General features: G+C 35.9%; 1 protein-coding gene across 1 annotated transcript in view; it reads left to right on the top strand.

Moving 5' to 3' along the window:
• The first annotated feature begins 4,355 nt into the window (after positions 1-4,355).
• LOC129145905 (dachshund homolog 2-like) overlaps positions 4,356-27,094 on the top strand; it is a 210,867-nt gene continuing 188,128 nt past the window's right edge. Inside the window, exon 1 of the mRNA XM_054695883.1 lies at positions 4,356-5,038. Coding sequence (XP_054551858.1) covers positions 4,530-5,038 — 509 coding nt within the window. The 5' untranslated portion in view covers positions 4,356-4,529. The remainder of the gene's footprint in view (positions 5,039-27,094) is intronic.

The raw sequence follows: 27,094 nt of genomic DNA, 5'->3' as shown, positions 1-27,094 counted from the left end.
CCCGGTCTGCATGGGATCAGAAAACCTACACTGTGCCCATGTCCTGCCCTTATACCCCCACACCATTGGCCTGTACCCCAGTTCTTGTATGATAAATAAATCTTAAAAAAATAAACTCACCATCTATTTAACATTGCAACTAAATGAGAAATAAATGTTATAAAAGATCAAATTATATGACAACGAGTGGAGTATACCTGTAGGCTTTAGTGAGATAAATTCTCAATTGTATGAATCATTTCCTTAAACATTTATGGTCTTATGAAATCAAATTCCATTTACTTTTTTCCCCCCAAAAATGAACCTTAGATAACTCCCGAGTTTTGATTATAGGCCATATTAGAGGTTACAACATAAGTTAGCTGAAGGTTTCAAATAATTCTACTTTTTAACATGGGTTTTCTTTAAATTCCCATTCTTAAGTTCCAGCTCCTTCAAATGGTTCTGGACATTTTATGCTTCTGCATCAGATGGTCAATATATTATAGTTAGTTTTAATTAAAATAGTTCATGTTCAATGTCCAAGTTGAGTGTTTTACCTAAAGCTTACAGATGAGCATCCTCCACCTCCAAATGAGTATGAATTAGGAGAAAATGCAATGCTTGCAGCATTTCAGTATATGAAAAGCTACTCTTGGACCTTAAGTCATTCTACTGGAACAGTAATATGTAGAAATTCTTGTTCTGATGCGCTATGGCATCTGTATTAATTTTGTTCTTATTTGCTGGGAATAATTTGCAAATTTGAGTATTTTCTTAGTTTTAGTGCAATGCCTCTCTCCATAGAGTTATCTGCTAAGTGTGCTTTGCTTACTGCAGCCTTTATCATTTTATGTTGCTTTGTACAATTCCAACTTTCACTGTATAGGCACGCAAGACTACCTTAGGTTTTGAAGAAACCCAGTCTTACTTAGAAATATGTTTGACTTGTGGAAGACGTTAATGTCAGAAAGTGATTAAAAAAAAAAAAAACTTTCCATGTGGACTTTGACAGTCTTAACCTCAAAGCATAGATAATGATAAGAGTAGAAATAATAGAAATAGAGATGAACTAATCAAAACATCAAGGAACCCAAGAAGAGAATACCAAGCTTCTTAGATATAAATGACTAAACCTCTAAATTACAACTATCTTTTAAGAAAATTAGTCAGTTTATTTTCTGGACGATAGAAATTGGGAAGGAATTCAAATAATAAATCCAATAGGTTTTTTTTTGTGTGTGTGTGTGTGTGTGTGTGTGTGTGTGTGTGTGTGTATTGAAATTTAAACCTTCAAAGATAAATGACCAAATTTGTTCTCTAGTATTTTAACTAGAATTTTAACCTTAATCTAAAGTAATAATCAAGGGCCTCCCTCGTGGTACAAGGGGTTAATTACTGCACTATGAAGCAATCTGAAGCCTCTGCAGCACGAGTTCAATCCCCAGCCAGCCAGGGAGCAACCCACATGGCACAGCAGACCTCTCCTGTCTCGCCTGCTGCTCCCCTCAGCAGTGTATTTCACTCAGTCTGCCTGTTCTGTTTCCCCACTCTGTCTGTGGTGAATCCTCTCACCCCCCCCCTGTATTTCTGGCCTGTACCCCTGCTTTTGTATGCATAAATAAATAAATCTTTTTTTTAAAAAGTTATGATCAAATATATTTATAATTATTATCAAAAATATAATAATCTCTATATAGTTATATGAGCAGGGACATTAAATATATGCCCTATCTAATTTGAGACTTTTCTAAAGTTGTCAAGTAATTTGGTTTTCAGTATTACAAATAATGATGGTAACCTGGATGTTCTGCCTTTTCTTTTTATATTTCAGAATTTCTTAAATTTGAGACATCAAAATATCTGTGTAACATCCTATTACTAAAATTCCAAGTGACTTTGTGAATAAAAGTAAAAAGACTTAATGTGAGCAGCTTGATCTTAGGATTTTTAATGGAATTAGAGGATTTTTTTTTTTAAATACAAGAGCTGGGATACAGTCCAGATGCACGGGAGTGTGAGAGGATTCACCAGAGACAGCGGGGAACAGAACAGGCAGACTGAAGAGATACACTGCTGAGGGGAGCAGCGGTAGAGACAGGGAAGGTCTGCTTGCCTTGCCCCGAGGCCGGCGGGGATCAAACCAGCACTGCAGAGGCTGCGGACAGCTTCACAGCGCTGTGCTTAACCACCTGCGCCACCAGGGAGGTCCAATTAGAGGAATTTTAAAAAGCTTTAAAGCTAAAAAGTTTTAAAGTCATAACTTCACTTACAATTTTCAATCACAGAGTTATCAGAGACAAGTTATTTCAGCACATAGCTTCATAGCCATTTCTGTCAAAATACCCATTGAACATAATTTGGGATTTGTTTTTAAAAACTGGTAAATACAAACATTTCTGTTGGTGGTTTTCTACTTTTTAAAGCTCGTATTATGCTTTTAAAGCCTTTGATGATTCTGCCCCTTTTTCTCAATTGCCCGTCTTTTTGTGTTCCCACAACAGTACCAAACTAGCAAAAAAAAAAAAAAAAAAATTCCTTTTAAAAGTGTTTTGTGGCTGCCAGCACTCCAGTCTTTATGTGTTAGAGATATCCAAAAGCAACTGTGATCCAAATTTCTTACCATTTAGACTGGATACAATTAGAAATTGAAACAGTAAGAAATGATTCAAAGGGTAGTCCTTACTACTTGGTTGATGAAATGTCAAAAGAAGAAAATACATTGAAAAGGAAAAAAAAATCCTATATAAGACTCATGCCATAAGGGAGAAAGAGAAGTTCATTCACTTTTTTTTTTTTAAGATTGATTTATTTATGCATACAAGAACTGGAATGCAGACCAGAGGTGGAGGGTGAGGATTCACCAGAGACAGAGTGGGGAGCAGAACAGGGAGACTGAAATATGCTGCTGAGGGGAGAAGTGGCCAAGACAGGAGAGGTCTGCTGAGCCACGTGGGCTGCCCCTGCTGGTTTGCATCTAACTCTTACTGCAGTGGCTGGTGATAGCTTGATAGCACTGTCTTTAACCCCTGAGCCACCGCCACCAGGGAAGCCCTTCATCCACTCGTCTTTGATACTATTAAGTGCAATAAAAGTTGAATTATTTCTAAAATTATTTGTGTTCTGTAAGGATATCAGAGAAATTGCGTTATCTATGTCATTGCTAATGTTTTGTAAATAAATGAAGCATGGATTTCACTTTCTGCATAACAGCCTCTAGAGGAAAGAAGTACAGGAAAGGAAATAGCTTGATTTAAAAGAATCAAAAACTCACAAGGAGTCTTAAAACAACTTTGCTACAGTGACCAAATCATCAGATACTGTGTGGGAAAGACTATGTTTCTCTCCCCCCCACAACCCATTCCCCCCCCCCAACGTATGTCGCCTGGACATTTTACTTATGAGTTCTTGAAGTTGGTTGAAGGGCTCTTGACAAGTGGGGGGAGAGGAATCTTAAGCTCCAGTTCAGGATGTGGAGCTCTAATCACTAGATCATCAAAGCTCAAAGACTAGGGAGGAAAATTAAAGAGCTCAAACACATGCTTTTCTCTCGTATTCTGTAAGCCACAAAGAAACTTTTACCAATTTTAGCTGGGGTGGGGCTGGGCAACCCAGAAACTAAGGGCTGGAAACATAGAAAGAGGAGTCTTTCCAGGACTGGCAGAAGTGCGGTAAAATGAGGCGTCCGTCCGCCACCCAAGAACCAAGTCTTTGCTTGTTTTCTGAAGTGTTCTACAGGCTCACCGCGGCTGCTGGATGTCATTGCATAGGAGTTAGCAACCAGCAACTCTGATTTGAGATCTGAGACGCTAGTTCCTCGGTTTGGGTATGGGAGAACTTTAACTTCTAGGTGGGCTGAAAAAGGCGTAGCTGTTTGCTTCAGAACTCACTGGAGTTTTCCTCTTGGAAACCGGCAAAACTATCTCTTAGGCCTTCGCAGAGTTTGGGAGTAATGTGCAAATGAATTAGAGCTGCCACCTCCATTTCTTCCGGAAGGCATGGTAGTGGGGTCAGGCACGTACTGGAGTCCCCCTTTGTGTTCCCTACTGGACACTTTTGGGACACAGGTGGGAGAGATCCGTAGCCCAGGCCACTTTGAGAGCTCTGCGTGATACTTGGACGTTCTCTTGTCAGACTGTCAAGAAACAGAGGTACCATCCGCCGCCTTCCAGGGCTTCATCCCCATACACTGGCTAGCCCTGAATGGCCTCAGGTAGTCTGCCGGCCACCGAGTCTCCACCTCCTCTCTGGCAGCAGCCATTCGGCGCGTTCGGGAGTCGAGGGGGTGGGGCCCATTGGCTGGGGGGCGCTGCCAGTCTCGGGAGGGGGTGGGGTGGGGGTGGGGTCTCCGGCCGCGGCGGGTCCCGGCAGCTCACTGTTAGCTGGGTGGTGAGGAACGCGTGAGCACTCGCTACTGTAGATTTGCAACTGTTCGTAGAGAGGGAGAGCGCGCCAGAGAGAGCGCAAGAGAGTGAGGTAGCAAGTGCCAGGGGACCTAGAGGAGAGAGGACAAGAAAGTGAGGGCCCAAAGACCTACGATTTGAGACTGAATGACCATGGCTGTTTCCGCATCTCCGGTGATCTCTGCAACTTCCAGCGGCACCGGAGTCCCGGGGAGCTTATTTGGGGATGAACCCCTGTACTCGACTCCGGGAGAGCCTCCTCGTCTCACCCCCAAGATGATCAACAGTTTCATTGCCAATAACCACAGCGGCAGCGCTGGAGTTGGCGGGCTTGGTAGTGGCAGTGGCGGCAGCGGCAGCACCAACGAATGCCGAATGGTCGACATGCACGGGGTGAAGGTGGCTTCGTTCTTGATGGACGGGCAGGAACTGATCTGCCTGCCCCAAGTTTTTGATCTCTTCCTTAAGCACCTGGTGGGAGGATTACACACGGTTTACACCAAGCTGAAGAGACTGGACATATCCCCGGTGGTATGTACTGTCGAGCAGGTCCGGATCCTCCGCGGCTTGGGGGCCATCCAACCCGGGGTGAACCGCTGCAAACTGATCACCAGGAAAGACTTCGAAACTTTGTTCACTGATTGCACCAATGCCAGGTGAAATAATTGTTTCTTAACCCTCTGCTCTCCCTTTGTCCTCTTCTGCATGTCTCATCACCCCTATTCAACTTTGTAGAGAATGAATCTTAATTAGCTTGCCTTTGCGCTTCATGCTGTAAGCCCGTGAGGTAAGGAAGACTAGGATTGTCCGTTCATTCTAGTCTGCGCTTTGTGGCAGGACTTGGGTCTAAGAAAGTCCCGCACAAACTTCTTTTTGCAAACTTTCCAGCCTTTACTCATATCTCGCATGGCATATCGACCGATTGTGTTCATTTGTTAATTTATCGTCATTGCTCTTTTGTGGCCTTACGGGTTGTATAGATTTTCTTGTGATCACTGGACACCAAGGGCTCTCTGGGGCTCTCTGGAGCTATAAACTGCTCCTAAGCTGGCAATCCACACATTATTTGGGGCATGCAGACGGTCAGCAGTCTAGAATCCTTCCCAGAGGATGAATCATTTCCCATCTTGTGTGTTTTGTTGTGAGAGTGTATGAGTGTGTGTATGGTAGTGGTGATGATGATGGTCGTGTTGTTATTGGTGTGTGTGTGTGTTTGTGTGTGTGTGTGGCGGAGACGGGGGGGGGGGAGAGTGGGGGGGGAGAGAGAGAGAGAGAATATGTGTGCTCATGAGTGCTGCACAAAGCTCCCACATCAATGAAACAGGAAAGTAGATGAATCCTGTTTTAAAAAACAAAACAAAACAAAACAAAACAACCACTACAGATGTCACTTTCCTGGGATCTTCCTTTTTGGGTCATCAGCAGAGGGCAATTTGGAGCTTAAAACGCTGGAGCTGGGACGGGTTGGGGTTGGAATAGAAGTTGGCAGATTTTCTAGAGAAGATGCTTTCAGCAGTTCCCCTACCCCCAACCCCAGGCAAAAAGTTGGAAGGATCCCATTTCCTCAAAAAGAGGATTCCTTAAATGACTATGGCCAACTTCTCTTGTTGTAAGTGTACCTCCTTCATATCACAGCTTAGAAGTGCATTATAGAACAAATGTGCATTTGCACATGTCCATAAGCAAATTGTACTCAATGTTTCTGAATTGAAAAATGGAAGGAAACTATTTTCATTATTATGTGGCTTTTTGAAGACCTATGAATTATTATTCTAATGTTTATTCATTTCCATTCTGGTAATATCTGTTAGGAAAGTTCACATTTGACAGATGTGGTCAGCACACAAACCAAGGAATCACTATCACCAGGTGAAAGGAAGCAAAGGACTTTGTTGTAAAACGGCACTATTGTTGATCATTTTGCTGAAAACTTCTGCAGAGGTAGATTTTCTCACCAATGCAACTTTGAATCATAAGACCTTTGGATCTATGAACTAAGACTAACTCAGTTGTCATATCTGTTGTAAAACCCAAATTATTATGTATAGTTGAAGTAAACTGACAACTTGTAGACAAACTTAGTGCTACAATAAGATAATGCTACAAAACTTACAAGGGAACCCTTTGTTGTTCTTTTTGTCCTTAGAGCATTGTTCTAGCAATTCAAAAGAACCCTGTTCAAATGAAAATTCCTACCTGATTCATATCTGAGGTTTACAAGTCCGGTTTATTAGATCAGATTTTCTTTCTTTTCTCTCTCTCTCTCTCTCTCTCTCTCTCTCTCTCTCTCTCTCTCTCTCTTTTTTTAAAGATTTATTTATTCATACAAGAACTGGGGGACAGGCCAGATGTGTGGGAGGGGTGTGAGAGGATTCACCAGAGACAGAGTGGGGAGCAGAACAGGCAGATTGACCAAAATACACTGCTGAGGGAAGCAGCAGGTGAGACAGGAGAGGTCTCATGTGCCATGTGGATAGTTCCCTGGCTGGGGATCGAACCTGTGCCGCAGTGGCTGCAGGTAGCTTTATAGGTTGCGTTTTAACCTGATGAGCCACCAGGGAGGCCCTAGATCACATTTTCTTAAGGAAGATTGATGGCCTTAAGACACAAAGGATAACTGCTCCTTCAATAAAATTAGCCATTGTAAATTGTAAGAGTAGAAAAGAAATTTAATTTCAACCACCAAGCACTTTGCTAATATGTATGCTCAAAGGGTTATAAGAGACTTCAGATGAGGGCTGTCTAGTTCATTTGTTGCCATTCAGAAAGATTCCCATTTAAACAATTGTAGAAGTGAAACCTGTCTCCCCTGTCTCCTCCTTACCTCCTCCTCTCTCTGTCTCTCTGTCTCTGTCTTTGTCTCTGTTGCTCTCTCTGTCTTCTCCCTCCCCTTCTTCCTCTCCCCTCTGCCCTCTTCTCTTTCTTACAAATGCCCATTCTTAAAGTAAAATAACAACTGCACACACATAGGAAATTCTTTCTTCCTTAATAAATTTACACATCCTTGAGGAAAAATCTATGACTTACATTTAAAAAATGTTTAGTATTTGAATGTGATTTCAATGCTTTTCTTGTAAATAGAAACTTTTCTTCAATTAATTTTTATTAGAACTACTTACTGAAAGGAAAAATGATAAATTGCTCTGTATCCAGAGACAGGTGCTCTTATACTATACTTGGACCCTGTTTTATAATGTATTTTTTAGGTTATTATTTTAATTCAGTTAAGTTTAATTTACTATTTATCATAATATTTACAATGCCAACTTTTTTTACTTACTGCTTTTGTGTATGTGCATGTAAAAAGTGATAGAGAAATATTAAATATGCAGGGAGAAATATATCTGAGATATGACTCATGTCCCTCCTTTTGTATTTTTTTCTTTATGGGTATTTTATTTATTACATTCATTTTTCATAACTGTTATATGCATTGCAATACAAAATTGTAAAAGAATTTATTGAACATATTCTATTAATGTAATTCAAGAATTAAAGTGAGAAAAACTACTAAAAAACACAATCACAACTTCAAAATAGTTAAAAAAAAAAAACACCTACAATTTCCAGGAGCAATCTAGTTAATTATAAAATTACCTTGCCAAATTTTGTTGATGCAAAATGCACTTTAAATCATGTTAAAACTACAAAATATGATAATGCATTTGGTGGATTCTTTAAGGCTCTAGTTAGCATTATTCACAGAAATTTGAACCTTAAATCAGTCTCAAAATCTGAATGAGCTTATATAATTGTGAAATTAGCATTTAGATCAACTTTTTTTTTATTCAGTGAGAACAGTGAGTTAGATAGGAATGAGAAACAAAATAGGGAAGATGACACATGAAGCCAGTAAGAGAAAAGAGTTATAGAATATGAACAGGATGATCCATCAGAGGAGTGAAAGATGGATCAGAATAGCTTACTGAGGTGCCCAAAGAAGATGAACCATGTACTAAGGTAGACTTGGCTAAAGAGCATTGTCATTAGGGACTCTTGACTTAGCACTTGTAGTTAAAAGGGGAGAAAGTGCAAGGAAAAAATATAGATTCACTGAATGGGAACTCTTACATACTATATTTATTTGAAAAAAGAAATTCATCTTCATCAACTGGTGAATAAGTTTCCATAAACATATCCTTGAATGGAAGACCTATTTGTAATTGATAAATGACAATTTTCTTTTTCTACATAATAAACATTTCTCTCCTTCTCTGTCAAATATTTGGTGGAGAATACAAGTCCTGACTTAGGGTATTTTAATTTGGAATGCTCCTCATGCTATTCCAAGACATACAAAATAGATCATTTTCAAATCGGTCATTTTTAAGAACCTTCATGTAGTGCTACTAAGTGGTATTTTGATTTGGTTCAGGGAAATTTTTCATTAATGTGCACAAAAGATAAATTAATGAGTAAACTATATATGTGATTTTTTTCTTAGGTAACACTGGAAGTTACAACAAGAATTCTATCAGTGTCTCATATTAACTGTTTTTATAAACTATTTTGATATTAGCAAATTATCAAAATATTTAAAGTTGTCATACCAGAAAAGAAGTAGGAAAATAATGCCTACCTCAGCTAATAGAGAACAGTCATCATTCTATTAAAATGAGTTTTAAGATTTACATCACTGCAATTTCAAAGGTCTCTGGATTATTTTTCCTTGATGCTCTTTAATTTTAAGAATTAATTGTAGGGACATTATTTTGGGAGTTATTAAGAAAATGATGACATGAAGACTCAAGCCGTGTTGGAAAAATTGTTATTTTGTTTTAGATCTTTGTTTCTGCAGATAAAACACTTTTTTTTTTTCATTTCTTGTGCAAGAGAACTTGCAGTTTTTAATATTAGAGCAGGCAGATTCAGAAAGAAAGTGTCTAAAATTGCCACTCATGCAATGGATTTTCATTCCTAAATTCTTCAAAGTTTAATGTAGCAGTAAAATATTAAATCAAAAATTTACAGTAAATGTGAAAAATCAGCTAACACATTTTGTGTTCTCTCTTTATCTACCTGTACCTGTCTATATGAAAATAACATTGTTAGATTTCACGATTGGAATTTAGTTTCATTGATTCACTGGTTAAATATTATTTAGTCAATTCACATATAGTTAAGCAGACACTTGAAGAAACAAGAATATGATTGAGGAAAAATTTTAATTTATTTGGAGATGATTCAACATATATTCAAATGAATAAAATTCAGTTTTTTAAATTAAAATTTTAAATGGTCCAATTGTGATTTATTGTTATTTTGACTATAAGGAAAACACAAATGGACTTTGATGTTAAAATAACTTTATGTGAATTATAATAACTTATACAATATTTGGAAAACTACTTTCAAATACAATTTGAAACAATTGTATTTGAAAGAGATACAATTATGTAATCATTCAACCAGTTGTTTTTCTATTCACACTTGATGAATATACACAGAATAAAATAATTTACTTTCAAAATTGATGGCTTTGCATTGGTAGTAAAGTTAGGCAATATTAAATTTCCTAAGAACTTGTGTCACTTTCCTGGGCTAATATTTTGTATAATTTACATTTTCAAAAATGATAAAAAGTTTTTGAAGTTAATCTAAGCAGTAAATGAAGATATTTCATTTTATAGGATCAGGAGGGGATAGTCATATGTCTACTAAAAGCAGTCATAAAATAAATTAACAATGCTTTGTTGTCTTTTATTAGAAGAATGATGTTAAGATTATAATTAAAGCATCTAGTGATGTAACAGTCTGCACAGAACTTTCATGTATACATGTATTTTAATTATACACTTCCGCATAACATACAATTTTTGTGTTTATCTAAATTCTTCAGTGGGATATATTTGCCCCCAAATCTCGTTTATTCAGTGATGGGTATCACATTAATTAACATGGCGCATGATACAATGGAGAAAGTCTTTAGGTATTTATGTATGGTGTTATCCTAAATGTATAGTACATAATTGCTAATAAATAATTAGGAAGTAATGGTCTTCAAAAATGAGTGTTTTTATTTGGTTTTACACAGGAAATCCTTACTACCTGTAGAAGATAGCAAGTCTGACTTACTGGATGCTTTCTTAAATAACCTTATTTTGTCTTAATGAAATACCTAGATGTTTTATAAGTGCTTCTAGCAGGCAACTATAATTGTAAGAATCCCTAATCACAATATATTATATTTCAGTAGGTAATCTAGGTCTCCAGTGGCACTTTATGTTATGCATTTAAAGATGCAAATGATTTAGGTTTATCCACTCTATACATTTCAAATATGTATTAAAACTGCCCTAATTGACCAAAACTGAAAATATATTTTTCAGAGAAATGACATTAAACCTTGTCGCAACAGCAAAATAATTAGCTAATAATGATATTCTTGTTGCCTCTTTAAAAGGTCGTTGGTAGCATTTTTTTCCCTTCCTCTTTCTTCTTTTACCATCTCAACTTGCAAAAACTTCACTGTCACTTCAGATCACACAATTCTAAAAAGACAAAACAACATTTAAGCACATTTGCTTTGGAAGGGAAATTGAGCATTTGCACCCAATAAGCCTGATTGTGGAACTGCATGCAAATTGTGTTTTGATTTATCTCTTTTACACTTTTTTCCATTTGAATTGATCTTGCATTAATTTCACCAAGCAGCTCTGTGAGGCTGCAGATGTTGCCCTGTTTTTAATAAATCAATGAGACAGATCTGAATGAATCACTTCAGATGGATTCTCTGCTTGGTTTGATGTCTAGATGTTATTCTTAGCTTGTTATCATGACAGATGCATTAATGTTCCCATACACTGCCAGCAGTGTCAAAGAGATTGAAGCTTTTAAAGTGGCAGTGTCCTTTTTTTCCATTTTCATCTATAACAACTACATTTATTTTATTTTATTTTATTTTGGAATTAGAGGAAAATATCAAACCAATCATGTTTCTTTCTGGGAAAGATACTTAATTTTCAGCTTTATTAACTATCCCAAAATGGTGGAAATCAATATATTAAAACCTAAATCTAGTGACTCCACATTAATATTTAATCATAGTAGGAAAAAGGAGAATAAGTAATGTATGACTGGGACACATTGAAAGTGTCACTATAAATAGTATCTGTATCCAAGTAATTACATAAGGGTGTTTATTTTTATTTTTAAATATTTTTATTTGGGGGAGTGTTAGTTTTTAAATCCTTGCCAGTAAGCTTCATGTTGGATTAATGCAGTTGAAATACACTCTTATCAAGGGATTTATAACTGCTTCAGGATTTAATATTTCTTTTTAGTAGGAATGAGACAGCCTATCCATTGAGTATTCATCATTTCCACACATTGTAATTGTTAAAATATTAGAAAAGCTTATTTCATTTTAGTGTTTGTCAGGTGTTTACATTCCAGGTAATTATTTGTAAATCATAAATCACTCAGTAACAATAAATGCTACTTTCAAATTTAATTTCTTAGATTGTGGAAAAGCATATGCACACCAAAAGATACTTTGATATAACTTTAGTGACATTTATTATCTATCTGCATTAAATATCATAACTATCATTCTTTATTCCATTTAACCTATGACTTCGTTACCTTAGTTTTAGGAGAGAAAATAATTCTGTGAGTTGTGAAATATTTTCAATTTGATATAGGTATTAAAATTTTTTAATTAATGTCTGATATTTGAAAATACAAAATTTTGAAAGGAGATCCAGTTTTTAACTTGTTCAACTTTCTGAAGAATCTGTATTTAAAAGTCAGCTTTTAGAAGTAGTTCTCTTTGTAGGCCTTTACAGTAGTCTTTTGTCAGGAATTTATTGTTACTTTTATTAGACTAGGAAAACAGGAAACACTGTTAACTGATATTGTTGAGTTCTCAAATTCTTCAGGAAAATTTTTATCTCCAGTATTAAGCTAGTCATGGAAGCTTAGGATACAAGCTATGTTTTGTGTAAAGAGAGGTTTATAATGTTCAAAAAAGTTATGGCTAGGCGTTAACTATTTTTTTCAAATTTTGCTTAAAACATGGGAATGTCTTTATGGTAAGATCTTACTACATCTTTCTTTAAATTTAAATGTATATATTTAAAATTGGACAAATTATTATATTAACAATGTGAATATAAGATTTAATAGACTTTCTAATGTAAAATATAATGTGGCTATAGAGCACTCTTACACATTTATCACTAATTATGATATTTTTAATAGAGAACTAACTGAATTTGTTACATGAAATTTTTAGCTTCAGTAATATTCATTATAAAACTTAATTAAGCCTAATATTATATACAAATTAGGCACTTAATTCACATTTGTTAGAAGAATAATCACACCCACACACATGTATTCCTCTTATTAGAATTCATTGTGCAAATTTCTGCTCCTTAAAAAATTCTAAGAAATAGTTACATAAATATATGGCTATTAAAAGACACTAATCCTGAAATTTTAATTTCATTATAACACCATTTTTAATCATGCCATAAGCATTTCATATGTATGCATATATATGGACATCAAAATCTAAAATGTAAATTAGAATATTTGAGCTGAAATGTATCTTTAAAGACATTACGGCCTATTGATAGTTTAGTGAAAACCCAGGGGAGGCATTCTAATATTATGAATAAGCAAGGATTAATAAATACAACAAGCCTACTACCATAAAGTGATTATCAGCTATTTAGATGTACATTACTTGATATCAGCAATAGCCCTGGTGGCAGCTGAATTTTGATCCTTCTTTCAAACAGCACATACATGTTTATGCAAAATGAGTTGGTAAAAAGAGGGTTTTCCTTCTCTATAACCTGGAAATTGAAACACAAATATTTATTAAGTATAATGATTTACTGTTTTCCCTAATGTAATCCTAAGACTCATTTAATTGCAACATGTATATCCCCCATTTATTTAAAGGAATAACATAGTTCACTCAGGTACAATTAATTTTGAAGAGTAAAATTCCCTTTCATCTAGGACCTCTGAGGTTGTATGTTGTACTCCTATTTGTATGCTACTTTGACCCATTATAACTATTTAGTTTATTAGAGAAAATTCTTGTGAAAACTTTGTAGTTATACTTCTGTAAAAATGTATATAGTATATAGAAAAGTTAAAAAATAATGAACCACTGTGTTTTTACTACTATATAAACTTTGTATTTTTAAACAAGTTGACAGCTTAATAGTGTATAATGTAGTGTGTATGTTAAGGTATAAAACATTCAATTGGAATTGTGTCCAGTGATCTTATCAGGCTGCTGGCAACTGCTAGCTGGTAACAGCATTTAGGCTACATTTAGTCTATCTGCTATTTATGTGATGGGTTAAAAAGAAAAAAGTAATATTGATCTGCCTCCGGATTAAAGTTTGAAATGGGCAACAGCCTGAACACAAAAGGCTTTTTTTATGATTTCTCAGCTCGCCATTGATCTCCTAGTTTTATTGCATTCATTATTTATTAAAAGAATTTGCAAGCTAAACATAACGTTAAGCTAGTTTGCACACAGGGACCGCACTTAGGAAATTGAATGGAAATTGCATTAGAGATGAACATCTGTGCAATTTTTCCACTCATGTGTTTATGGGTTTGTATAAAAGGTGTATTGGATTAACAGTTATAACCATTATAGCTTGCTGCAGTATGTTAGATTCTGACCTTTTAGTTGTTTTGAAAGAAATCTGTCTTTCACATGTTTGTCTACAACGTATAATAATATCACAATCAATATTTGGATATTTATTTGTATTATATCTGTTACTACATTATATATCAATTATGAGACATCCTGCTGTACTGAAACAAAAATATTAAAAAAACATAAATATCATATAAGACCACACTCTCTCTCTTTTTTAAAAAGATTTATTTTATTTATTTATGCCTACAAGAGCTGGAGTGTAGACCAGAGTTGAGAGGATTTACCAGAGACAGAGTGGGGAGCAGAACAGGTGGATCTACTGAAATACACAGCTGAGGGGAGCAGCGGGCAAGACAGGAGAGGTCTGTTATGCCATGTGGGTCAGCTCCCTGGCCAGGAATCGAACTTGGAAAGTATCTAGTGCTGAGACAGGAGAGGTTTGCTGTGCTATGTGCGTTAGCTCTCTGGCCAGGGGTCTAACTCTGCATATAGCCTCATAGTGCTGAGACTTAACCCCTTGTGCCACCAGGGAGGCCTCACACTATCTCTTAATGGCTTTTGGTAGTAAGGTGCATGGGTGCAATTTACACAGTACCCATTTTAAGAATTTTGAGCTTAATGTCATAATAACAAGAAATTATATACAATTTTTAATGTGACCATCCATAAAAAGTTATACGTGAATGGTAGGCCTTGATTATTTAGAAATGATAATAAACCAAGACAAATACTGAAGACTTGCTCTATTAGTCCAGACTGTAGGGTAGGATGCTTTATGATATGGTTCCCCTCCAATTTAATCCAAGAAAGTTTAATTACAAAATCTCAAGAGGGGATGACCTCCCTGGTGGTGCAAGGGTGAAGCAGAGCACTGTGAAGCTATCTACAGCCTCTGAGATACCCCAGGGCCAGGGAGGTGACCCATATGGCACAGCAGAACTCTCCTGTCTCACCTACTGCTCCCCTCAGCAGTGTATTTCAGTTGTTCTGCCTGTTCTGTTCCCCATTCTGTGTTTGGTGATTCCTGTCAGCTCACCCCCGCCCCCCGCACCTCTGGCCTGTACCCCAGTTCTTGTATGCATAAATAAATAAATCTTTGAAAAAAGAATTAAAAAAAACCAAAATCTCAAGATAACTTCACTTGAAACAGTTTTTTAGAGGACATAAGTAACTGGTTTTTGCAGTATATTCTTTAATCTGAAGGCATTTAGAAAACTCATTTCTATCCACTTAATTATTTGAATTTAAATAAAGTAAAACCTCTTCACAGTCATTTCAATCTCATTAACAGTTTTGTTATGATATTGTGTGTGTATGTGTGTTTGTATATTTATAGAACATGCTATGAGGTGCCAGACAATGTTCTAGATACTATGTGAATTGAATGAACAAAAGTATTTTCTCTCTTGGAGCTTAATTTCTAGAATTGCATTTTCTCTAGCTTAAGGTACATGAACCATATATATCCTCTATTATATTTGCTAAATTATGAAATCTTTGTGATGACAAATTTTTGCCATATCCATTGCTGAATAATCTTTAAATTTCTTTTCTCATATCTGCCTCATGTGTTATATAAGTGAATGCGAGAATTTTTAAGTCTATAGAATTATACCAGAAAGATCCAACTTAAAATAACAGAGTTATTCACATAAAACAAGATACTTTAGTTCTATGAATGTAGAGAATTTCTTGTATTATAAACAAAATATACATCAGGAGGAGATTGAAATAAAATAGGTATTTCCATTCAAGAATGACTATAGTTAATTGAGCTTAATATCAAGTATTTAAGTATTAAATTAATTGACTTTAGTATTTTTTTTCTGACATATATTTGTTGCAAAGGATATGATTCTTTAAAGTTCATGAAACTAGTTATTCTATGAGACATATGTTTTGTAGCAAAATGTGCAACTGTGGATTAAAAAGACAAGACTTTTCTGTGTAACAAAGCTTGCTTTCATTGTGTTAAAGTTTTAAATAGGTCCACAAGCTTAGAATTGTTTTGCATGTTGTTCTATACAATATTGTGTGCCAAACATTGAAACAGAGATTAGAGTTTTATTTATTATACAGTATACATTGACCCTTACATGTACTACATTTAAATGTGAATAACTTTGGAAAACAAGATTGTTTGCACACATGTATAATTAAATGTTTAGTAATGCGAAGTTCACTGCTTTGAAAATAGCCTGTTATCTACTAAACTTCTAAATTTATTTTGTAAAAAAAAATATTAGCTACCCTCTAGATTATTTTTTAAATAAAGATTTATTTATTTTTTAATTTATGCATACAAGAACTGGGGCACAGGCCAGTGATGCAGGGGGGTGGGTGAGAGGATTCACCAGAGACAGAGTAGGGAGCAGAACAGGCAGATCTACTGAAATACACTGCTGAGGGGAGGAGCAGGTGAGACAGGCGAGGGCTGCTGTGCCATGTGGGTTAGCTCCCTTGTGGGGGATGGAACTCTTCCTGCAGTGGCTGGTGATAGCTTGATAGCTCTGAGACTTTAACCCCTGTGCCACCAGGGAGGCCCTCCTCCAGATTTTTGATAGCTCTATTATGATGAAAACAAAAGGGCAATTAATTCAGAGAAAAAAAATAAGTCATAGTGCATTTTATGTATAGTACAGAAGTTTTAAGTCTCATTTTATTAGCCAGTTAGAATATTCAGTTTGAACACACACAGACACACAAACACATATAATATAAATATTATATTTTCCAATTCGATTCATTTTTCCATTAATTTCAACTTATATTAAGTACTGACTTCTTATTAGTTTATACAAGGTTCTTTATCAAGAGGAAAGTTGTGATATTTATAATTATCTAAATTCTTATTTATCTCATCTGCAGATTACCAAGGTAGAGTTTTGTTGTTATATGATTAACTCTCAACTAACCTACATTAATGTAAAGAAGATTGAATTATGTATATAATTTAAAATCATGGGAAATTTAAATGACATTAATTAGATTTTGCAATGCATTATAGAATGTCTACAGCCTGTACTTGCTTCAAAATTTTGATTATTCTTTTATTTAACTGAGGTAACATTGGTTTACAAAATTGCTTGTTTTCTCAGAGACATAGCATCTCTCCCTTCAGGTATTGTTACTACACCACAAAAGCACCCTTAGTCCACCAAAGCACCCTTAGACCACCGCCATAGTCCATTGTGGTCGCTCCCCACTTTGTTCTGACCCTGCCTTCTACCACTCCCCCTCTGGTAGCCTCAGGTCAGAATTCTAGGGTTTGCTATTTGTTTGGTTTTATCTGACTCTTCATTTTGTTTCTGTATATTCCATATATAAGTGACACCATCCAGTATTTGTCTTTGTCCTTTTGACTTGTTTCACTTAGCACAGTTTGCTCCAGTTCAATCTATGTTATTGCAAATGGTAAGAGTTTATCTTTTTTAATAGCTGAGTGGTATTCCATTTTGCATATATACCACATCTTACTAATGTACTTATCTGTTTTGGGGGCCCTTAGGTTGTTTCCATAGCTTAGCTATTGTAGGGTTCTTTGTTTTATTTTTGCTGAGTTTTTTGGGTTCTCTGTAGATCTAGGATATCAGCTTCTTGTTGCATGTATGGCATGAATATATTTTCTCCCATTCATTGGGGCATGTTTTCTTTTTTTTTTTACTTTATTATGCATACAAGAACTGAGGTAAAGGCACAATGGGCGAGATAGGAGAGGTCTGCTGTGCCATGTGGGACACCTCCCTGACTGGGGATAGAACTCGTGCTGCAGTGGCTGGCAATAGCTTGATAGCGCTGTCTTTAACCCCTCCACCACTGGGAGGCCCCATTGGGGTGTGTTTTCTAATATTAAATTTTATTTAAATTTTGAGTATTCTCTGGTGGGAAGGGGAGATTGTTTAGGAACACGCTAAAGTTGAACTAAACCTGAAATTAAATTCTTTGTGTAGAAAACATTTTAAGTGAATAATGCATGAACAGACAAAGAACTTATATATCCTAGCTAAGAGCAGTGTACTAGATAGTATATTTTACTTGAATTCATTCTTCTTTTTTGGTCTATGGACAGATTTATGTACTTAGTGCATACAATACTCATTTCAGCTGTTAGAAGATCAAAATCTGGCAGACTGAATGAAGCCATTTGTTGACTTTAACACACTTTCTTGTGCTTAAGACCTCTAAATAACCATCTTCCATAAGTTAAATAAACATTTGTTAATACCAGAGGAATCATGGCTTGGGGTTAAAATACACTGATGAGTGTAGCACTAAATTAGATTTTTGTAAAGTGTTTTTATTCTCTGATGGGTATAATTAATCTATTTTCAACTGGAAATTTAGAAAATGTAACAAGGGGTCCTCCCTGGTGGCACACGGAGTTAAGGCACAACCTATGAGGCTATCAGAAGCCACTGCAGCACGAGTTCAATCCCCAGCCAGGGAGGAGACCCACAGCAGACCTCTCCTGACTCGTCGGCTGCTCCCCTCAGCAGTGTATTTCAGTCAGTCTGCCTGTTCTGTTACCCACTCTGTCTCTGGTGAATCCTCTCACCCTCCACACCTCTGGTTTGTACCCCAGTTCTTGCATGCATAAATACATAAATCGTAAATTTATTTATTTATTTGTTTATTTATTTATTTAAGTTTTTGCATATATCTTACTTTTTTATTTACCTCAGATATTTAGTTAACTCAGTGGTTAAGTTTTTGCATACATCTTACTTTTTTAACTTTTTTTTATTTTAACATTTACATTTTTTACATTTTTTAGACAATATTTGCTTTCCACCACCTCCTCAGATTGAGTCCCCATAGAATTTCCTTCCCCAAGGCACCCATGCATTGAGCAATTCCACTACTAGGGATCTACCCAAAGGACACAAAAACAGTGATTCAAAAGAGTACCTGTACACCTATGTTTATTGCAGCACTATTTACAATAGGTAAAACCTGGAAACAACCCAGATGCCCAAAAATAGATGACTGGATCAAGAAGATGTGGTATATATACATAATGGAATATTATTCAGCAATCAAAAAGATAAACTCATGCCATTCGCAGCAACGTGGATGGAGCTAGAAGGAATGAGGCTCAGTGAAATAAGCCAGAAGGAAAAAGAAAAATATCGGATGGTTTTACTTATAACAGGAATATAGGGGAACCGGATAAGACAACAGTGTAAAAAAAAATAATAACAGTACAAAACACAACAAAGCAAAACCAGACAATTATAAACCAGAGACATATTGCAAGGAAGGAGGGAGAGGGATGAGAGGGATGAGAGGGAGGGAAGGAGGAGCACAGGGGACTGTGGTAAATCTTAAATTTAAAAAAAGGTAAAAATAGAAATGTAACAAGTGTGAATATTGTGACCTCTGAAGTAAGGCTCAGAAAGTAATTGCTCCAGAGTTTAAATGATACAAGGCTAACTGATACCTTCACTTTCTTACATTTGCAGTTGTTTCATATTGTTCTTTGTTGTACCAGAAGACTGACAGGTTTTTGTTATTTTTAGGTGCATGTTCTTTTCATGAAGTTGAGTGACGTTTACATAATCCTTTTGCCAGAGTCTAAAGATTTTCTTGTTTTCAGTTTAGTCTCATTGATTTGAACGGCTGTTTTTCTGTGTATATTGGTTGGTGTCGTCTTTTTTCAAGCAACTCTGCGAACTACTCCTTTTAGATTATTTTTCTGTTTTAGTGGGAGAAATATGAAATTATTTGTCTTACATGTATGCATGTTTCTACCAAAGTAGGAGCAGAGGATTTCAATAAATTAAGGTTGTGTCCATTAAGAAGGCCTTTTATTTTAGAGATAAGAATATAATTTGGGTCATGTTAGTATTGATGTAATTCCACTTGAGCATGGAAAAATAGATGAAGCTAAGTAAAGATGGAGAAAAGTTGATGAGAAAGTATTTCTCATGGAAATAAAGAATGGGCCAGGATCTAGGCGATAGATTAATGGTGGACAACATAATATGGACTGATGAAGGACTTTACATAGATTTTATGAATAAATTATCTCTTTTAAGTGAATTAATTTTGTTTTGGTGGTTAAGCAGATTCATAAATAGAGAAAGCATAAAGTGCTAGCTGTAAATAAGAATAAACACAGTGAAGTTAAAATGTGGAAATTTTATTCCATATGAGGGGAGCTGGTGGCTTTTGAAACCATAACAGAATATTTGAATATATTTTGTCACTAAAATAGTATTACTTTGCTACATTAATAAATGTTACATTAATTTGTAAAATATTTTTTCAGTGTCTATTTATATTTTTCTGTAAGTTTCCTTACTATTATTGGTTTGTTAGCCTGATTATATCTTGCCATAGCGCATTTTTGAAACACATGTTAAGTAGGAATTTTTAAAAAGGGTTACATTTTGCCTTTGGCTATGTGTATAAAGGTTTTATTGTATTCAGTAGTAACTATGTTTGCATTTTAAGGAGTAATTTGAACCATTGCATTCAAGATTATTTAATGAACATTAATATCTGAATTAAAGAACATCTAAGTCACATTCTTATAATTTTTTTTGTATATTATAATACAGTAAAGTTTAAACATTTCCTTTGTGTCTTCTGCTTAAAAATATATCTGGAAGTTTAAATTACTAGCTAGGTATAATAGTAAAACTTTACATATATGTGTTTTCCTATAGTTATATAGTGTTTTCTCATACCTTAGCTCATTTAATTGATCCTTAGCGTAGTCTGTTTTTGTAATCTTGTGAGTTTTCTAATTTTTATAAGCAGATGGTTGATCACTTTACAACATTGTACTTCTGGGGAATCATTTAATCTCATTTAGACTTTTTTCATTCAATGCTAAATCAGCATCATCCAGAGTACTGACGAAACTTTTAATGCCTCTAGGGAATAAGAGTACCTTATGTTTGTGCACAAGTTACAGACTGCAAAATTTGTTCATACACTATCTGTTAATATCCCAATGGCAACTCTATGAGAGAGAGCATCTGAATGTGAATTTAGGTGAGAAAATTGAAATGTAGGCAAGAAAAGTGAATTGCTTGAGGTCATACAACATAGTATAGATAGAGCCAGTTCTTGAATCTAAGCCTTCTATTGTGCCTCCTTTGGTACGCTATACTCTCTATGCTGGCTCTGAAGTGGTGAAAATCTTGATAGACAGACTTGAGTAACCAAATTTAGGTAGGCAGTGGCTTGGTCCATATATTAAGGGAATTATGGGAAAAATAGTGGTGGGAAAATGAAATCAGTAGAAGTGATAATCATTACATAGGAGGTCCCCTAGAATGTCATAAGGCTGCATGCCCCAATAGAAAATATTTCCTTTTAATGATGGTATTTTCAGAAATATAGTAACTAAACTCCTTGGAATAGAAACTCAATTCCATGTGAATATATTTGTTCATATATTTGGAAGGGAGGGGAGTTAGCCAAACCATACTGGGGAAGGAGAGTCAGTCTGAGGAAACAGTTTGATCAAAAGAATAAAAGATGAGCATACCTAGCAGGTTTCAGGAATAATAAGGAAGCTTATATGACTGGAGTGGAGTAAGTAGTAGGAATGAGATCATAATGGTAATTTTGGGAAGGTCATATAGGACCTTTTGGGACATTTTGAGGACTTTGACTTATAATGAAATGGGCTGTCACTATAGAGTTTTGAAAAAGGCTTTAACAGGGTTTAAATTTTTAATGGGTCACCCTGGCTGCTAGGTTGAGAATAGGGTTCAAGTGGGGCAAGGGTAGAAGCAGTTAGGATACTATTGCTGTGAACTGAGAAAGAGATGGTGGCAATTTACACCATAGAGGTAAAGTAGGGATGTCAAGAATTGGTCAGATTCTGGATAGGCTTTGATAAGACTTCTTGACAAATTAGACACCTAGGTGTAAAAGAAAGAAGAGTTGTGAACAACCTCAACATTCCGGTATGAGCAACTTGATACAAAGAAAAGGTATCGAGAAGGAGGGAGTGGTCAACCATGTCAAATGTTGCTAAGAAGCAAAAACATATGAAACTTATAATTGGCTATTAGATGAGCCAATGTGAGTTACTGGTGCTCCTGATGAGAACAGTTTTGGTGAAAGTATGGGAACGAAAGTTCTGATATGTGTATGAGAAAATTGGAGAAGAATTGGAGAAAATGTAGACAACTCTAGGGATTTGCTACAAAAATTAGCAATTAATTTGAGGTGGGGAAATAATTGAGGTTAGGGAGAAATGGAGTGAGAGGTTATTATATTTTATTGAGATGGAAGAAATAATATTGCATGCTGTTGGGATAGTCTAGTAGAATTTTTTTTTTTAAATTGATGTAGGAAAGAGAGAGGAGTATTGCTGAAGTAATATTCTTGAATAGGAGAGAGTGTATAGGATCCAGTGCAAAAGAGGCGTTGACTTTAGATAGGAGTTAAGTTAATGCGTCTCCCTCCATCAACAGATGGGGAACCTAATTAAGTGGGTGGAGATTCTGGTTGATCTGGCATGGGAACTCCAGGGAAGTCCTCTCTCCATTGTTTCCATTTTCTCAATGAAGTGGGAAACAAATTATTATTTGGGGATGAGTATTGCAAAGGAGGTTTTGAAGGTTTGAACACAAAGTAAGAAATAGCCACTGTAGGGTAAAGAAAAAATGTCAGGCTTTTCTGCCCTCCCGCCGTCAGGATAGATGATGGATCCTTGCAGTCCTGAATGCATGCCTGATGGCGGGCACTTGGAATAGGGTGTGAGCATAGGTAGATGGGATTCACCTGGGTTAAGACTGGGTTTTTTTAAGGGCGGCGTCATGGGGATGCCAGGAGAAGCCGAAAGAGAAGCCGAGATCACCAGAGAGCCCAGATAAAGTGAGGATTTGCTGAGGGCTGGGAGGACTGCCAGCCTCCCGGCCCCCCAGCACCCTTGCCTGCTGTGTACCGGGTAAATCCCAATAAAAGACCTGCAAAAACCACTGAGGACGCTGACTCCTCCTTTACCTGGTCTGCGGATATTAGAAAACCTGCACTGTTGTCTTCCTGCCCTTTGCAGCCACCTAGCTGAGTAGGAGAGGTGACTATTTAAGGAAGTTTAGCATGATTGCCAGGCACCAGTAAATGCCCACTGAGGTGTGTGATCATAAATTAAAAATGGTCAGTGTGGCTGTATGTTTTAATTTTATCATGTGAGCTGCGTTGGTACTGGCACGGATTTGACAAATAGTGAGAATTGTGGTGTTGTTAAGTGGTATGAATATAACAAAGAAAGTGGGAGCAAGATAATTGAGGGCTTATGTAAAAAGTGATTTTAATGAACAACAAAGCATTTTTAATTGCTAAGGAAAAACAGGATATCAAGGAGTTGAGACTATCATTGGTAGTATCATGAATTGGAGATTCCAAGAAGAGGTCCAAGGATTGCTGAAATTGGAGTACTAGAAGAAGTGAACCAAAAAAAAAAAAAAAAAATAATAATAGTGGTTGTCAGAGAGTAGAATTCATGAGATTAAGAATATGGAAGTGTTGCAGTTATTGATAAAGGTAAGATTTAGGATATGATCCTGTGTGTGAGTGACTGAAGTAGAGGAAAAGATCTTTGGAGGAAAGGAGGTCAATACATTGAAAGTCTAAATGTCTGTCATATCATTTATGTATATACATTGTTCACTGAACTAACTTGCTAAGGATTTAGATAGAAATCTTAATGTGTCATATTTCAAATTTTGTGTTACCTACATTTAGAAATGCTATTAAAACTGTTTTTAACTTAATTTACGAAATTTTAAAATTAAAGTTGTTGGAATTAAGAACTCTGAGAATGTACCTTGACCAAAGGTCTTGTTTAAGGAGGAATCACAGTCACTATATAATGAAGATTTGAATATTTACTCTAACAATCCTTATTTTGCCATGGCCATATGATATTTAAGTTAAACTGACTTGAAGAATAGGGTGAAAAATAACATTTTCTAAATAATTGAAAGGTTTGGTTTATTTTATTATAAACATTATTTTACAATGTATGGTGCACTTCATTTTATAATGAACTGATTTTATGTCACGAACTCTATCAGTTCCAGGACATGTATTTGTTAATCTTACTACTATGTCATATATTCATGAAGAGCAAATTAAGCTCCCATATTTATTTCACATATTGGTATTTTATACACAAAGAATGTACTGCTCGGGACAGTGGAGTCTGCTCGCTCGGGGCAGTGGAAAGCTAAGAAATGTAATAGTTACTTATAAATGGTTTGTAATGCATTCAAAATTACAGAAGCCAAATATCTATCTATCTAAACTTTCATATCATTAATTTTATTAATTTGTGATTGAGATAACATTGGTTTACTACTAGGCTTTCACTACTCTTGAGATTCCTGTGACCTTGGAGGTATGGTGATGAAAAAATAGTTCAGCTTTAAACCAGATTCTCATGTGAAAATCAGTATAAAGCTAAGAAGTTGGTGATCTCGATCTTAATTCCTTGCAAATTATCTTGGAAACAAATTTTCTTTGGTGGAACTTGTCTAAGCATTCACCTGGCTTCTTACTATAGTGGTTAGGAAGAAGGGTTTGGTCAGCATTTGCAAATTCCTATTAGATTCTGAGTGAGCTTTCATTTCTGCAGCTGGAGAATTGCAAGGGAAACCAGATGTAGTAACATCTGCTATTAAGACTCTTGTTTAGGGGAGGGAGAAAAGGCAGTTTTATTGTTAAAATTTCATTTTACCTCTGTTGGGCTAGTTTGAAAAGAAAACAAATCTTATTTCCTTTCTTTTCATAGCACTGTAAGAAGACAAGTGCATGCACTACTTTCAATCAGGATAGTCTGTCCTAAGTGTTGTAGACAAAGTAGTTTAGGCATTCTGACCCTAATCTCTGTTACACAATAGATAACTTAAAGAACAAGTGATTACTCATTCTGCCAGTTATTTCAAATCTGATGAGAGTAGAACCTCCAATAAATATTATATGCAAGTATGAATCATTGGCAAGGTTGTTAAAACTCAATAGAGTGTGCTGATGTAATATCAACTACCTAAGTTTATCAGAAAATATTCTGATATCAGAAAATGTTAAGGTTGAGATTACTTTCCAGGAGAAATTGGCTCTACTCAAGGTCTTATTGAAAAGGACTATCTCGAAATACCTAACAGAAGTCTTACCTTCTCTATGAGGCTTTCTCTCATCAACTACAGTAGTCTCTTGCTTCTCTGAACTTTTATCTGCTCCTCCTTCTCTTGCTCCTCTTTCTCACATTTCCTTTTTCTTCCTTCCACCTCCTCCTTCTCCCTCCTCTTTCATCTTTATTTTTTTTTAAGAGTTTACTTTTTTTATTATTTTTATTTATTTATACAAGCACTGGGTACAGTCAGAAGCGCGGGAGGGTGAGAGAATTCACCAGAGCCAGAGCGGGGAGCAGAGCAGGCAGAAGGACCGAAGTACACTGCTGAGGGGAGCAGCGGGTGGCAGGAGAGGTCTGCGCACCATGTGGGACCCTCCTCCGGTGGCCGGGGAGCAGCCGGGGATCGAACCAGCGCTGCAGAGGCTGCGGGCAGCTTCGCAACCCAGCGCTCAATCGCTGCGCCACTGGGGAGGCCCCTCTTTCATCTTTAAAAGAAATTGAAATTGAAAGCTGTTTGTGATTTTTTTTCTTGCCAAACTAGCTTCTATATAAATTCCTCAACTTCAAGAAACTGTGATGTATCATTTTATCACTGATATGCTTAATGTTGTATATGGATATTAGCACTCAAAATGTTTTCTGTTTGTTGGTTTTACAGTGTAAATATGATTTATTATAATTAAATATATTTACCTTGGGAAATGATCATATTTTAAAGAAATTTATTGCTAGAACTAAGGGGCATATTATTCCAAATCTGACTGACATTTCCTCTTGAACAGCAGAAGCCAAAATCATTACCATTCTGTTTCAGCAACTTTTGTCCTGTTGTTAACACTTTGTAGATGTATAATCATCTAAGCTTCAATTTTCTCATCTAAATATAGGGATAATATTACATAACTCATGGGGTTGTTATGAAGATTAATTGAGCTCACGTACATAAAGTGCTTAGCACATACATAATAAGAACTGAGTAAATGTTAGCTTTTATCACTACTGAAAGTGGTATAACACTAGTATGTGTGAAAACACACATATACATAAATTCAGAAAATAAAGAAATGAGAAAAATTCAGAATAAAATGATCCAGTTTCAGAAATTTTTGCAACCAGTAATAAATTAACTGGTTGACTATGAATGACACTGTCTGTATTTTGTTTTCTAGGAAATCCTTGTGTGTTGACTTTCTATGCTGATATGGCAGCTGATAGGCCATTTATTACCAGTTCTATTTTGGTGGAAAATTCAGCCTTGTGTGTCATTTAGAGTTTGTGACACATGTGCCCTCCCAGAGCTTAATGAGTTATCTGCAGATGGACTGTTATTTATTACAGTCATGTAGAATGAAATTGATTGTCTTCTAAAATTAATTTTTCATTTGCCTCCAGTCTTACTTTAATAGAGAACACACAGTTGCCTGTTTGCAGAAATACTGTTTAATCACATTAGTATCTCAACCCCCCAGGCTGAAGAAGATAATTGTACAAATGAACAGCAAAATCTGTATCTTTAACTTCTTTTTATGATTAAATTATGCAAATTACTTATCTCCTGCCCTTCCAAGCACTAATCATCTAATTAGGAATGATATTTTAAAGGGATGGTTTTGAATCATGAGAGGGACAAATACAGAATGCAGAAAATGGAAGCTGGCAGTGAAACCACTGAAGGTGCAGTAATGTGTATGTACTCAATGAATCTATGTATATGGTACACAAAGATATGTCAGTGCTCATGTATACTATATAGAGTCTTGACATGTGTCATCTTTTCACAGGAAATGTAATTCCTTAGCTCTGATGACATCTCTTTTCTTGAGATTAACTTCAAAATATTAATAAAGCAGGTGTTAAGTTTCCTGTATTATTGAACACTCAAGGGATTTTTAACATCACATGCAATTTAGGAGATAGCTTACCCTTTTAATCCATGCAGGGTAATCTGCAGTAAAGGCACGGGACTGCACCTTG

The sequence above is a fragment of the Talpa occidentalis genome, unplaced genomic scaffold (genome assembly GCF_014898055.3).
Source record: "Talpa occidentalis isolate TD23 unplaced genomic scaffold, MPIMG_talOcc4v2.1 talOcc4.15, whole genome shotgun sequence".
Classification (NCBI taxonomy): Eukaryota; Metazoa; Chordata; class Mammalia; order Eulipotyphla; family Talpidae; genus Talpa; species Talpa occidentalis.
Note: the sequence above shows the minus strand (reverse complement) of the source record. Positions and strands in the feature narration are given on the sequence as shown.